Source organism: Saimiri boliviensis, chromosome 7, assembly GCF_048565385.1.
Source record: "Saimiri boliviensis isolate mSaiBol1 chromosome 7, mSaiBol1.pri, whole genome shotgun sequence".
NCBI classification, from domain to species: Eukaryota; Metazoa; Chordata; class Mammalia; order Primates; family Cebidae; genus Saimiri; species Saimiri boliviensis.
This window is the reverse complement of record NC_133455.1, coordinates 96,216,149-96,230,874: the sequence shown is the minus strand read 5'-3', so window position 1 is coordinate 96,230,874 and position 14,726 is coordinate 96,216,149. Positions and strand designations below refer to the sequence as shown.

The following is a 14,726-nucleotide window of genomic DNA, read 5'->3' as shown; positions in this document are numbered from 1 at the left end:
CAGCACCTAGAATAGTGCCTGGCACATAGTAGGTCACAGGAAGATCATTTAATAAGTAAGCAGGAAAAGTGGGAAGTTGGTGTCATGCTTAAGGAATGGAGGTAGTTATTTGTTATGAATGACATCTCATGTCTGAAATGTACACACAAGAAGTTCTCAGTAATAGCCTTTATCATTATGCTTTTTGGACTTTTATAGGGACTACGTATTTTCAGATAAATAAAATTGAGAATAATTTCTCTGCAAATGGGTGAGTTGGCCTTTCCCCCATGAGTATCATTTAAGGCCACTGAAACAGTTAACACTGTTAAATTTAATTTCATATGGACAGAATTCACAAATAAAATACTAGTAGAAATTATCTCCCTTTCCAAATTAGCCTAGTCTGGTTCCCAAAGCCAGACACTCAGGGTACCTACTTCTAAAGCCTTCAGTTGTTTGGTTTAGCATGCTTATCACAGGTGTGGAAAATTTTATATTTACATTACTGAATCACCTCTCAGTACATTTGAATGGCTTCTCTTTTGCTTTTTGTCTAGGGCTGAAGTCTCATTCAGCAGTAGGGGTGACTGTCTACCTCAGGAAGGGTTTACAGGAGGAAGCTGAAATGATAACAAATCTGATTTATTTATTTATTTATTTATTTATTTTTTTGAGATGGAATTTTGCTCTTGTTACCCAGGCTGGAGTGCAATGGCGCGATCTTGGCTCACCGCAACCTCCGCCTCCTGGGTTCAGGCAATTCTCCTGCCTCAGCCTCCTGAGTAGCTGGGATTACAGGCACGCGCCACCATGCCCAGCTAATTTTTTTTTTTTTTTTTGTATTTTTAGTATAGACGGGGTTTCACCATGTTGACCAAGATGGTCTCGATCTCTTGACCTTGTGATCCACCCAGCTCGGCCTCCCAAAGTGCTGGGATTACAGGCTTGAGCCACCGTGCCCGGCCAGCACAAATCTGATTTTTAAGCCAGGCCAGTTGTGTTAGTCTGTTTTTATTGTTATAAAGGAATACCTGGGACTGGATAATTTATAAAGAACAAAGGTTTAATTGGCTCATGGTTCTGCAGGCTGCACAGAAAGCATGGTGAGGGCTTCAGGAAGCTTGTGGTGGAAGGCTCATGTAGAACAGGCACCTCACATAGTGAAAGCAGGAGCACGAGAGAGAAGAGGAAGGTTCCAGACTCTTTAACAACCAGATCTCATGTGATCTGAGTGAGAACTCACTCATCACCAAGAGGATGGCACTAAACCATTCATGAGGGATCTGCCCCCACGATTCAGTACCTCCCACCAGGCTTTACATCCAACTTTGGGGATGACAATTCAACATAAGATTTGGAAGGGACAAATATAAAAACCATATCACCAGTGCTTTCACATTTAGTTAAATGAATCAAAGGAGATTTTGATTTTGAACATTAAGAAATATTCTTAGTCTTTTCATACAACTTGTATGTCTTTTTCAGATGACGTTTTACCTTTCACAAACCTTCGTATCATTACTTGTACGCAGTAGATATTTCGTAAGTGTGTGCTGACTGATCTTTAATGACGACATAAGCAGTTCTCTGAAATGCCCTTTGCTCTATCTCTTTGCCTGGTGAATTTCTTTAATGATTTGGTTCTAATGTCACATCTAAAATGGTTCCCAGCTCTCAGAGTTAAATGAATCGGCCCCCATCCCAGGTAGCTCATACCATTTCCAAAATATTGTCATTGTTCTGTTTCTCATGCTTGCCTTTTATCTACAAAACAGCATGGATTTTGTCTTATTCATCTTTAGTATCTCTGGCACCCTGAATGTGCTTGCCATCTGTAAAATGCTCCAGAATTCTTGTCTGGAAAATGACTGTGTGACAGGGAGGGAGAAAACTCATTCTCTAAGCATGATGTCGATGTAGGCTTTAGTTGGCAAACCCTGCCCTCTAAAGTTTTTTGCTTCTTCAAAATTTTTCTGCAGCGAGAATACTTCTGTCAAATGAGCAATTAGTAATCGATTATGAATTTGTGATCTAATTAGCAGATGTGATTAGATGATAGTCTTTGTTCCTATACCTACTTCTTTTAAATTAAGAATAATATGTCATTGACACTCAGTATATGTTTGCTGAAAGCACAGATTTCACCAAGATGTGAACAATGGCCATATTTGAGTAGTAGTATTTTTAAGTTTTTTTTTAGACATAATGTTTTTCATTGTTTGAATTTTCTTTTTCAGGATATGTATTGGAAAAAAAATATTTTCATTTTTTAAAATAGCATATGAGGTATTTTCATTTTTTAAAATAGCATATGACAATTAAGAGAAATGAATGCTTTGATGCTACTTGGAACAGTCAGGGCTGGATCTCAATGAGTCAGTCTACCGTTTGGTAACAAATCTCAGTGGTTTAGGAAAGCAAAAGTTTATTTGTTCCAGATTGGTGGAGACTCTTCTACATTCAGCCTCTCAGATCCAAGCCTCCGTCAGCTCAAAGCGGCTTCCAAAGTTGCCGGGGCCAAAACAGGGAGAATTTGAAGAGACCAGCCAGCTTTCACCTGGCTCAGCACATGTCAGTTTCCTTGGCCAAAACAAGTCCCACGGCTCCAGGCTTACTGCACAAGAGAGTGGAAAATGCAGAGAAGCACATGGAATCCAGTATGTGGTGAGCACCAGTTGTCTCTGCCAATGTAACGGTAACTCTTTTCATTTTTCAGCTACTGTAATGAATGTATGTTGGATCCAGACTGTGGTTTCTGCTACAAGATGAACAAATCAACTGTCATTGACTCCTCCTGTGTTCCAGTTAATAAAGCATCTACAAATGAGGCAGCCTGGGGCAGGTATATGACTCTTTTTACCATGCAAATATATAATAATATTTCGAAATGAGGCTTAAGTTTAAGTTTTCAGAGTCCTCGCAGTTCTTTTAAACTAGCCTTCAAAACTACATTCCTTTGCAGCATATACTGGTGATAGTGGATGAAAAGCATTGCAGTTGTGTGTTTCACGCAGAACAGAAAGCACTCAGGCCTAGACTTTTGGAGATCCAGATTTCCCTAATTAGGTATATGAGTTTGGATCTTTAGTTTTAGGCAGGTGTTCCCAAATACTGCCAAGACAATTTGTACCACTACATAGTGTTTCATTACACTGTATTTCCAAACTCCCAATCTTTTAAATGAAAGAAAACTGTAAAGTCAAAATGAATTACTGTCACATTAGGCAGGGTACGGTGCATCATGCCTGTAATCCTAACTTTGTGAGGCCGAGGCAGGCAGATCACTTGAGGTCAGGAGTTTGAGACAGGTGAAACCCCTTCTCTACAAAAATTAGCTGGGAGTGGTGGCACATGCCTGTAATCCCAGCTACTCAGGAGGCTGAGAAAGGAGAATCACTTGAACCCAGTAAACAGAGGTTGCAGTGAGCTGAGATCACACCACTGCACTTCAGCCTGGGCAACAGAGCGCTACTCCATCTCAAAAAAAAAAAAAAAAAAGAATTACTATCATGTTAAGTTCTTTGATGGAACTATTTTTGCATTCCTAGAGGTCTTTTTCAGAGTTCAGTGAAATCAAGCAAAATGAGGATAAAGGTTAGTAATCACTGGCATGTAACTAGCTTGGGAGGCTAGAAATCTTAATCTTTTTGGTTTGTAGTAGATGCATAAATGAAATAGTAATATAAAATAAATATTCTGCAGATTTACGAACTAACATTTCGGTCCAGACATATAAAATGTGTAAATTTTGATACAGCTTTAACTTCTTTTGTGTTCTAAATTCCTATAAAGTAATATGCCCTTATCCTGTCTACTCATAGTACTGATAAAGGCAATGAAATCTGTAATAAAATATTGTGTCTCATAGGAGCTATAAAGTATAATGTAATAATTTTATTAGAGAAGTGCTCCAAAGAAAAAGTAAATTATGTGTTGGTTGAGTGAAAAATCCAACCACATTTTAAATAAGCTAATTACAAAGAAATATGTGAAAGAAATACAATTAGTATTTCATTTATTTATTTATTGTACTTTAAGTTCTGGGGTACATGTGTAGAACATGCAGGTTTGTTACATAGGTATATATGTGCCATGGTGGTTTGCTGCATCCATCACCCAGTCATCTATATTAGGTATTTCTCCTAATGTTAGCCCTCCCCTATGCCCCACCCCCTGATATCACTCCCCTAGTCCCCCAGCCCCTGACAGGTCCCAGTGTGTGATGTTCCCCTCCCTGTGTCTATGTGTTCTCGTTGTTTAATACCCACTTATGAGTGAGAACATGCATTATTTGGTATTTCATTCTTGTGTCAATTTGCTGAGAATGATGGTTTCCAGCTTTATCTGTGTTCCTGCAAAGGACATGAACTCATCCTTTTTGTGGCTGCATACTATTCTATGGTGTATATGTGCCACATTTTCTTTGTCCAGTCTATTATTGATGGGCATTTGGGTTGGTTCCAAGTCTTTGCTACTGTGATCAGTGCACAATAAACATACGTGTGCATGTGTCTTTATAGTAGAATGATTTATAATCCTTTGGGCATATACCTAGTAATTGGATTGCTGGATCAAATGGTATTCCTAGTTCTAAGTCCTTGAGAAATCTCCACACTGTCTTCCACAATGGGTGAACTAATTTACATTCCCAAAAACAGTATAGAGGCATTCCTATTTCTCCACATCCTCTCCAGCATCGGGTATCTCCTGATATTTTAATGATCACCATTCTATCTAGCATGAGATGGTATCTCAATGTGGTTTTGATTGGCATTTCTCTAATGAGCAGTAATGATGAGCTTTTTTTCATAGGTTTGTTGGCTGCGTAAATGTCTTCTTTTGAGAAGTGTCTATTCATATCCTTTGCTCACTTTTTGATGTGGTTGTTTTGTTCTTGTAAATTTAAGTTCTTTGTAAATTCTAGATATTAGCCCTTTGTCAGATGCAAAAATTTGGTAGATTGCAAAAATTTTTTGCACATTCTGTTGGTTGCTGATTCACTCTAATGATATTTTGGTTTGCTGTGCAGAAGTTCTTTAGTTTATTAGATCCGGTTTGTCTATTTTGGCTGTTGTTTCCATTGCTTTTGTTGTTTTAGTCATGAAGTCCGTGCCATGCCTATGTCCTGAATGGTATTGCCTAGGTTTTCTTCTAGGGTTTTTATAGTATAAGGTCTTATATTTAAAATTTTAATCCATCTGGAGTTCATTTTTGTATAAGATACAAGGAAGGGATTTAGTTTCAGCTTTCTGCACATGGCTAGCCAGTTTTCCCAACATCATTTATTAAATAGGGAATCCTTTCCCCATTGCTTGTTTTTGTCAGATTTGTCAAATATCAGATGGTTTTAGATCTGTGGCATTATTTCTGCAGCCTGTGTTCTGTTCCATTTATCAATATCTCTGTTTTGGTACCAGTACCATGCTGTTTGGATTACTGTAGACTTGTAATATAGTTTGAAGTCAGCTAGTGTGATGCCTCCAGCTTTATTATTATTATTATTATTATTTTGCTTAGGATTGTCTTGGCTATGCAGGCTCCTTTTTGGTTCCATACAAAGTTTAAAGTGTTTTTTCCAATTCTATGAAGAAAGTCAATGGTAGGTTGATGGGTATAGCTTTGAATCCATTAAATTACTTTGGGCAATATGGCCATTTTAATTATAGAGCCTTTCTAACCATGAGCATGGAATGTTTTTCCATCTGTTTGTGTCCTCTTATTTCCTGGAGCAGTGGTTTGTAGTTCTCCTCAAAGAGGTCCTTCACATCCTTGTTAGTTGTATTCCTAGGTATTTTATTCTCTTTGTAGCAATTGTGAATAGGAGTTTACTGATGATTTGACTCTCAGTTTGTCTATTACTGGTGTATAGAAATGCTTGTGATTTTTGCACGTTGATTTTTGTACCCTGAGACTTTGCTGAAGTTGCTTATCAGCTTAAGGAGAATTGGGGCTGAGACAATGGGGTCTTCTAAATATACAGTCGTGTTGTCTGCAAATACAGAAAATTGGACTTCCTCTTTTCCTAACTGATTACTCTCTACTTCTTTGTCTTGCCTGATTTCCCTGGCCAGAACTTCCAATACTATGTTGTTAGGGAAGGTGAGAGAGGGCATCCTTGTCTTGTGCCCGTTTTCAAAGGGTATGCTTGTAGTTTTTGCCCATTTGGTATGATTTTGGCTGTGGGTTTGTCATAAATAACTTTTATTATTTTGATATACGTTCCATCGATAACTAGTTTACTGAGAGTTTTCAGCATAAGGGACTGTTGAATTTTGTCAAAGGCCTCTGCATCTATTGAGATAATCATGTGGTTATTGTCTTTGGTTCTGTTTATGTGGTGGATTATGTTTACAGATTTGCATATGTTGAACCAGCCTTTCATCCCTGGATGAAGCCAACTTGATCGTAATGGATAAGCTTTTTGATATGCTGTTGGATTCGGTTTGTCAGTATTTTATTGAGGATTTTTGCATCAATGTTATCATGGATATTGGCATGAAATTTTCTTTTTTAATTGTGTCTCTGACAGATTTTGATATCAGGATGATGTTGGTCTCATGAGTTAGGGAGGATTCCCTCTTTTTGTATTCTTTGGAATAATTTCAGAAAGAATGGTACCAGCTCCCCTTTGTACCTCTGGTAAAATTCGGCTGTGAACACGTCTCGTCCTGGACTTTTTTTGGTTGGCAGGCCATTATGTGCTGCCTCAATTTCAGACCAAAGAAATAGATAGACGGCTAGCCAGACTAATAAAGAAGAAAAGAGAGAGTAAGAAATGATAAAAGGACTATCACCACCGATCCCACAGAAATACACACTACCATCAGAGGATACTACAATTAGTATTTTAAATGAACACTCAAAACAGTTTTTTAAAAAAATAATTTATAGCTTTCCTAAGCCAAACTTAGTGAGTTAACTGATCAAATATTTCTAGTTGTACTAATTCATAGCTTTAAATCTTTACAGTTTTGTTTTTGCGAATAGGAGGGGAAAACTGTGTTACTCCTAGTCTAGAATTATGAACATGTTATGAAATCTGTTAAAGAAATGTATGTCATTTCCCATATTTTACATAACTAACTTATAAACATATTAGTACTCTCTATTAAATAATAAGGAAAGCACTAAAATTAGATATTTTTCTTACCTTCAGTAGAAGGGTTAGGAGTTGGAGACCTCAAAGCATGAGTTTTGGTTTTTTTGTGCAAACAACAAATCATACAGATTTTTAGTAGAAATGTTTATTAATTCCTTTATTTCAGAAAGATTAATTTAACAACTCACTCTTTTATTTGTATTTTTATACTATCCCATAACTGCACATAAATTAGAGAAAAGTAAGACACAGATAATAAAACTAAGCAGCAAAAATAAACATAACTAAAAAATAAATGTTCACAGCATATTCTTAGAATAGTCTCAAACTCTTTACAAAAAAGAAAGAAAAGACAGCCATGTTTTCTTACTTTTCCTTGTGCTGAACAACAGTGCTCCTTCTAGGGGAGCCACTGCTATTGGTCACCTCCTTAGTCTTGGCTAGAAAAGAGCAAAGAGGCAGGATGTGTTATGAAAAATTCATCAGATAGATTTTTCACTTATAGGAAAAATAATATCCAGTATATATGATAATCAGTAAATATTTTTGTTGATTGGTTAGTGTTTTAGTTGATAGAGTTCATGGAATGGAACTCTAAGGGCAAAATCAACCATTACTTTGGATTCACATCTAGAGATACACTATGTATAGATATTTCAAGGTCAAGTATTCAGGAAATCCATAGCCATATATTCTGATCTCTAACTGTAGCTGTGTTTTCTGAAAAGACACCAGGTGGAATGGGAACACCATTGATGATGGAAGTAGTATAATAATGTTGATGAACTCTGAAATGGTCAATATAATGAAAATCATTTGTCTGTATAGCATGAGATTAGTTGGAAACAGAACTTTAAAGGTCCGTCAGCATGCCTTTCTATATCTACATTGTTAAATTTCAATGAAACCTTTTTTAAAAAAAATTATTTAGTAGACTTTTAGAAAATATAGTAGACTGAAGTGATGCAGGAAAGTCTCCTTCTGCCCATTACCTTACCCTGTACCTCCAGCAAGCATCCCACACACATACAAGTTTAATGCACTGTTGAACTTGAAAGAAATCGCCAAGTGCCACAAAAGAGTGTAAGCGGTGAGCCCACCTGGGAATATCAGAAGAGAATATAGGCCTTCCAGGTGAGAGGTTAGGGTTTTTAATGCTGAGGGAGATATGCTCCAGGCCTTGCCTCTGTAGCTGTAAAGCACTATCCAGGTTCTCAAATAGGAACAAGAAAAATTCTAACTAGACTGGGCTTGGAAATCTACTGACTTGTGTACTGATCACATGGGACTACAAATGGAAATAATGTCACACACAAGAAATCAAAACCAAGAGCCTTTGCTATGACAGTGTGTGTGTTCTCATTTCACAGTGCCTTTGTGAAGTGGGAACCATGAGTTGAGAAATAGAAACACTAAATTAAATAAATTGAATGAAAAGTAGGTCCTAAACTGGAGACATCCACAGAGGCATGTTAGGAATCCACGTGGAATTATCAGTACTCAGTGTATGTAAGATGTCCACGGGAAGCAACTCCTGGTAAATACAGAAAGACAGTCAAAGGCTGGTGCAAAACTTAATTGCAATTTACCATTACTTTCAATGGCAAAAAGAAATGGCAAAACCACAGTTAACTTTTGCAACAACCTAATTGAAACCACACCAATTATTGGAGGCAAGAAAACCACCAGGTGTGACAGATGGACAAATGAATACTGTACCTAAAGAACCTTGCATTGCACACACACACACAAATTGAAAGAGACTTTAAAATAAATAAAGAAAATACTATATTTTTAAATTATACCGAAAGTTGTATTCTTATGATTTGTGCAGTATATATGTCTATTTTTATATGAGGCATATATATGTTATAATTCAGCAATTTTTGCAAAAACCTTGGGAAGCTGAAATTCTAGAGAAATAACATAGGATGTGGTGTGAGAACTTTTAGAAAAAAGCCTTCTAATTTTTTTTTTTTAGTTTAATTTGTTAAATATAGATGTTAAAAGTATAAGAGTAAGCTCTTAAAATATGAATTATGAGAGGGAGAAATAAGAGACTCAAAGTATAGTAAGACAGAAAGAGGTTAAAAAACCCAGAAAAATTACACAGCTAAATGTAACTATTTTTACAGTAAAAAAACAAACCAATTAAACACAATTGTAAAAGACAAGGATCGTCATATTGAATTTTTTAATATAGTTGTATGCTGTTTACAGGAGACAATCACAGAAAGGTTATAGAAATAAAAGGAAGGAAAAAATTAGATAAGTACTAAGTTGAAAAGACAAAAAATAGCAAAGACTAGAGTGTCTAGAAAATTTACAAGCTTGATAGGAGAGTCAAACAGAACCTTACGTGGAGAATTTCATTCTTTGCAAGAAAACATGGAACACTTATGAAAATTTACCATGTTCAAGCACAAAGAGTAAATTCAGTAAACATATAAATGTATAGATATTTTAGTAAATTAAATCTAAATAATTAGTATCATCTAGAACATGTTTTCTAATAAAAATGCAATAAAACTACAGAATAATAGAAACATATTTATCACGCCTTCTGGTTTAGCTTGGAAACTAAAAATGAAACACCCGAAAAGCAACTTCAAATTAATTATTAGATTTAGAAGAAATCAGAGTGGAAAACAAGATGTTAAAGTAACTAAGCAGATCCACTTGAGGTTAGAAGTAGAACATGGAGTAAGCCTGTAGAGTTAGCAGAGGATGAGAAGTGCAAAGCAAAGAAGTAGTAGAGAGGATCAAAAAGTAAAAGTTCTTAGAGAAGACTAATACAATGTAGAAACTTCTTGCAATACCGATCAAGAAGAGAGAGAAGGCACAAACAATATTTAGAATAAAAAAGACGTATAACAACAGTAAATATTTTTAAATTCATAAGAGAATGCTATAAACAGTGTTCTCCAGTGCCTTTGAAAACAGATAAATGGACGGTTTAAAAAAAAAAAAATGTAACTTTCCAAAACCAGTTCTGAACCTCTGTGAAGTGAGTGATTTCTACACCCTATTTACAGATGAGAATAGTGTTGCTTGGAGGATCTGAATGACTTTCTCAAAGGCAAAAGGCCAGTAAGTCCATTTCTTCTAAGGGAGCAACAATTGAGTAGTGAAATGATACATATTTTCAGATTCAGATAGTTTCCAATTTCTAAGTTAAAGAAAGTATGTTATTGACAAATCATACTTAATGGATAAATGCATTAGAATGTTTTTTCTATATTTATTTTTGACTATTTATCTACCTCCCTATCTCCTGACTCTCGGTTTTATGAAACCATAAGTAATCTATTCTGGAACTTCAAACCTCCTGACTATTTAAAATAGTATTGCCAGTGAGGGACACTTTCTTAATGTGCTGATTCAGTATTTGTTTCCTATAATACAGCACTTTAGCTCTGTAATTAGAAACACTAAAATAGCTAGATAGATTCCCTGTTTGGCAATTCATTGTTTACCGTATTCATTCAGCAGAGATATTTTTCTCAAAGCTGCACTCTGATGTAACACCCAGCCTGTATTCCCAGCATTTCACTACTCTTCCACACAGATTCTAGCCAATTTAAATCCCTTATTGTTACCCTGATATCTATTATAATTTCCTATTTCTATGTCTTTTCTCACTCTGTACCTTCTCTCTAGAATTTACCCTTCTTGATCTCTGCCTGAAATGTTTTTTCTTTTTTTTCTCAGATAAGATGTCCCCTTTTCATTGGAATTTCTGTGATAAGCCTCAAAAAACAATGGTTATTCTGACTCCTGCTGGCTGTAGCACTCCCCTGGTTGTAGCATACTATAAGAGACATTTCATGGCTATAAGATTAATGAGAACCGTAAATCCTACTGGAACACCTTGCAGGGCTGACACTGTGTGCCACTTAGCAGTAGCCGTGTGAGACAACCCAGTGGGGGGTTTCCAGGAGACAAGTCTTCCTCAGCACAGATGCAGCTCTTACAGACATTTAAACAAAGTTACTCTTACAAGGCTAGCTTAACCTGCTTTTATGAACAAAACACCTGGTAAGTGACTCATATTGAATACAGGTATAAGAAAGGGGAAGAATCCCCCAAGCTTTGAGAATAGGCTTCAGATGGAAACCCTCCTGGATGAGTGGTCATTTGACCCCTGACTGAATCTGGCTCATGCCACCCACCTGCTCCCACTATCCTATTCATAAGAGCGCAGCTAGAATAAATTGCTGCTGTTCAACATCATTCGGTATCTAAGTCTCATCGCTGTGATGTGCATCAGACCACTTTGGAAGAAAAATTGCCACTGGGGAAGCCAGTTAACTAGGACCATCCAAAACCCCTGAACAGGAATGAAATTTGTGTAATTTATATGAAAATTATATTTTTATATGATAGCAATCTGTGTTTGGATGTGTATTTGCTTCTAAATTATAAATTCTAATTTGTATATTCTGCCCTGTTTTTAAACCTTTGGCATTTTGTAGACATCAAGCATTCAGTCAGTAATTATAAAAGCATATAAGGGTTCAAAATTGTCACAGTTATAAATGAGAGGATATAATGTTCCAGCCACTTCATTTTAGTTACTTCTTTTGCATTCATACTTATTTCCAGGAAAGGAAACTTAGAGAAGAAAAAAATGAAAGTAATGTAATTTACATTAACACAAAGCATTAATGTTTACCTGTACTAATAAAAACACTACGAAACAGTTTAAAAATAACACTTAACCATGTACTTCGGTATATTATTGCAAACATACTGCTTTGAGCCATCCTTTGTGAAAAGCACTTTTTAAAAGTTATTGGAAGAAGCCAGGTGAAATGGCATATTTGTGTAGTCCTGGCTACTCGAGAGGCTAAGGCAGGAGGATCCCTTGAGCCCAGCGGTTTGAAGCCATCCTAGTCACCATAGCAGGACCCCATCTATCATCATCATCATCATCATCCTGGCTAAAAATTATTAGAAATATTCAGCATATTTCCTAATATTCACTGGTATGCCAGGGAAGCATTTTATCTATGGTGATTGCATAAGACCAAGTTTATTACAAAACTATACCAAATAGCAAAAACAGAGGGAGTTTTCCTTTGTAGCCTCTTTAAAATTTTTAAAAGAGATACCACTTTTGTATTTAGAAATTGAAATTTATTTTATCATTAACATATACAGGACTGATGTATTTTTATCAGTCATATAAGAGATAGAAAAAACCTCCAGTTTTGCTCCTAAATGAATAACAATGTATCTCAAAATTAATTTTTACCAACATAAATTTTATAGAGATAAGTATAGTGTCTAATATAGAATATTTTAGTCCTTTTGACTTTTAAAATTATACTTTTCTTCATGTTACTGCTTAAATAGAAGTCATTATGCTAAATTATTCTCTTTAATATCTGTAGCTGCATGTTATTGTTTGGAAGTTTCATCTACCCATAAATTCAGAGATCTCATATCTCTAGGCTATTAGTTTTTCAAGTTCAGAAACTTAGACTCCATTGGATTTAATGACTATTGCAGACTCTAATACTATTTATGTGGCGAAGTCTACAAATCAAAAGACCAAAACATTTCTGAATAATTTATCTCCCTCCTTCATATCAATTAATCCAATTTCTTAGTTGGCTTTTTTTCTTTTCTTTTTTTTTTCTTTGAGATGGAGTCTCATTTTGTCTCCAGGTTGGAGTGCAGTGGCCCCATCTCAACTCACTGCAACCTTCACCTCCCAGGTTCAAGCCATTCTCCTGCCTCAACCTCCTGAGTAGCTGGGATTACAGGCATGCACCACCATGCCTGACTAGTATAGTTCTACCATGTTGGCCAGGATGGTCTCCAACTCCTGACCTTGTGATCTACCCGCCTCGGCATCCCAAAGTGCTGAGATTACAGGTGTGAGCCACCGCACAGGCTTTAGTTGACATTTAATTGTAATAATAAATAAACACTTTTTAGCAGTTTTATCCAAGTAGTGATATTCATAGTATATTTAACTACCTTTCATTTTTAGTCAAAACCTAATATTTCTAGTCAACCCATGTTCCTTTTATATTTTTAAAATTTTTCTTCGCATTTCCTTTGGAAAGTAGACTGTGAGTTATTTTTCACTTAAAGTAAGACTGTAAGATTTTTATTATAAGGATAAAAGCCAAAGCTTGAATTGCATGTGCATGGTGAATGTAAGATAACTATGGTGAATCTTGTTTCATCAAACATTGGTGCAATGAAGCAGCGGAAGGTGCACAGCGGAGATGAGTCTGGGGAGCTTGGATTTTATTTAAAAGGGGGCTGAGAAAGTAATGAGAACAGGAGAAAGGAACATGCATGGCGGGAGCCGATACAGGAAATAGAACTTAGATCAGATTATCAAAAAGGCATATTTAGAGATCTTACGTAATGTGTTTTTTTATAGATACATTTTCATAGGTGTGGGAATCATATTGCCAGTGACTTAGGTGAATTACTTTATGTGATACCTGGACATGGATAGGATATTGTATCACATAACGAGTTAAATATTTTCAGTCTGTAAAGAAGAAAATCATTTGGCTAGTGTGATTTTAACACTTGGGCAGGAGACATCTAATTAGAAATGAATAATGTTCTTTTCATTCCATTTTTATGTTAACTATCTTCTATTCCTGGCAAGTGTGGTTAACTGTATTATTGTTCAGAATACCTGCTGCCACTCCCAAGGCAAGGGTTATATTTCCTTTGCCCAAGCCAAGGAAATTAGAGTGGAACCAATCTCTGTCACTTCTGAGCCAAAGATTTAAGGCACGGAGTTTTCAACAGGGATTTGCCACATCCTCTCTTCCCTCTTCAGTATAGTTGGCCATGTCCTAAAATAGAAAGTGTTCCATTAGATTTGGTCACATGGTGAAGAAAATGTGGAACAGAAGCATAACTGACCTGAGGCGGACCTGTGGTGTGAGCGCTGCATTAAGCTTGGGTTTTGTAAATCCCACTGCAATTTGATCTCTTTTGTTACTCTGACATAATCTGTTGTCGACTGATACAGCAAGATAAGCTGGATTCTACTGTGGAAGGGCACAACATTTTTTTAAAATTTTAAGTAATAAAGGGAACTCTAAAGAAAACTATTAAACAAATAATAGTACAGGGCAATAAAAGAAAGGATAAAAAATTTTGAAGGGAATTGCCAAATGTCATGAGTTTGGGGAACATTGCACTAGGAAGCAGAGATCTGTTAAGGTTTTTAAGTAGGGGCTAATGTGAGTAGCTTTAGATTTAGGAGATAAAATTCGGTTAGAAGAAGGAAGGAAAAATTAAAAAGAACTTGTATGAACAAGGCATTTGGAAATGTAATATAAGGGATATAGAAGAATGGTGCTTGCATTTTTAGATGTTGTCATATATATTAATTTAAAACTTTAAACAGATTATACATGCTGCTATGGTACAAAAATTAAAAAAGGCAGCATTAGCTATCCAAATAATCTAAGAAAGCTTTTTGCTGGACAGCATATATGAAATAGTTTGACTATTCAAATAGAACCGCTGCCTCTGTACATATCAGTGATATCCACGTCCTTCCTACTTTCTTGGTTTCAATGCTAGTTTAATAATGTAAAATGGTTTTCCACTATATGTGATCTGGGTGTACAACTTGTACAGTTTATACAATAGAAAT

The 14,726-nt window shown here is 36.0% G+C and overlaps 1 protein-coding gene across 1 annotated transcript in view; it reads left to right on the top strand.

Annotated features, from left to right (window-relative positions):
• The window catches only part of SLC2A13 (solute carrier family 2 member 13), a 342,174-nt gene that overhangs the window by 262,932 nt on the left and 64,516 nt on the right, over positions 1-14,726 (top strand). Inside the window, exon 7 of the mRNA XM_003926726.4 lies at positions 2,699-2,824. Coding sequence (XP_003926775.2) covers positions 2,699-2,824 — 126 coding nt within the window. The remainder of the gene's footprint in view (positions 1-2,698; positions 2,825-14,726) is intronic.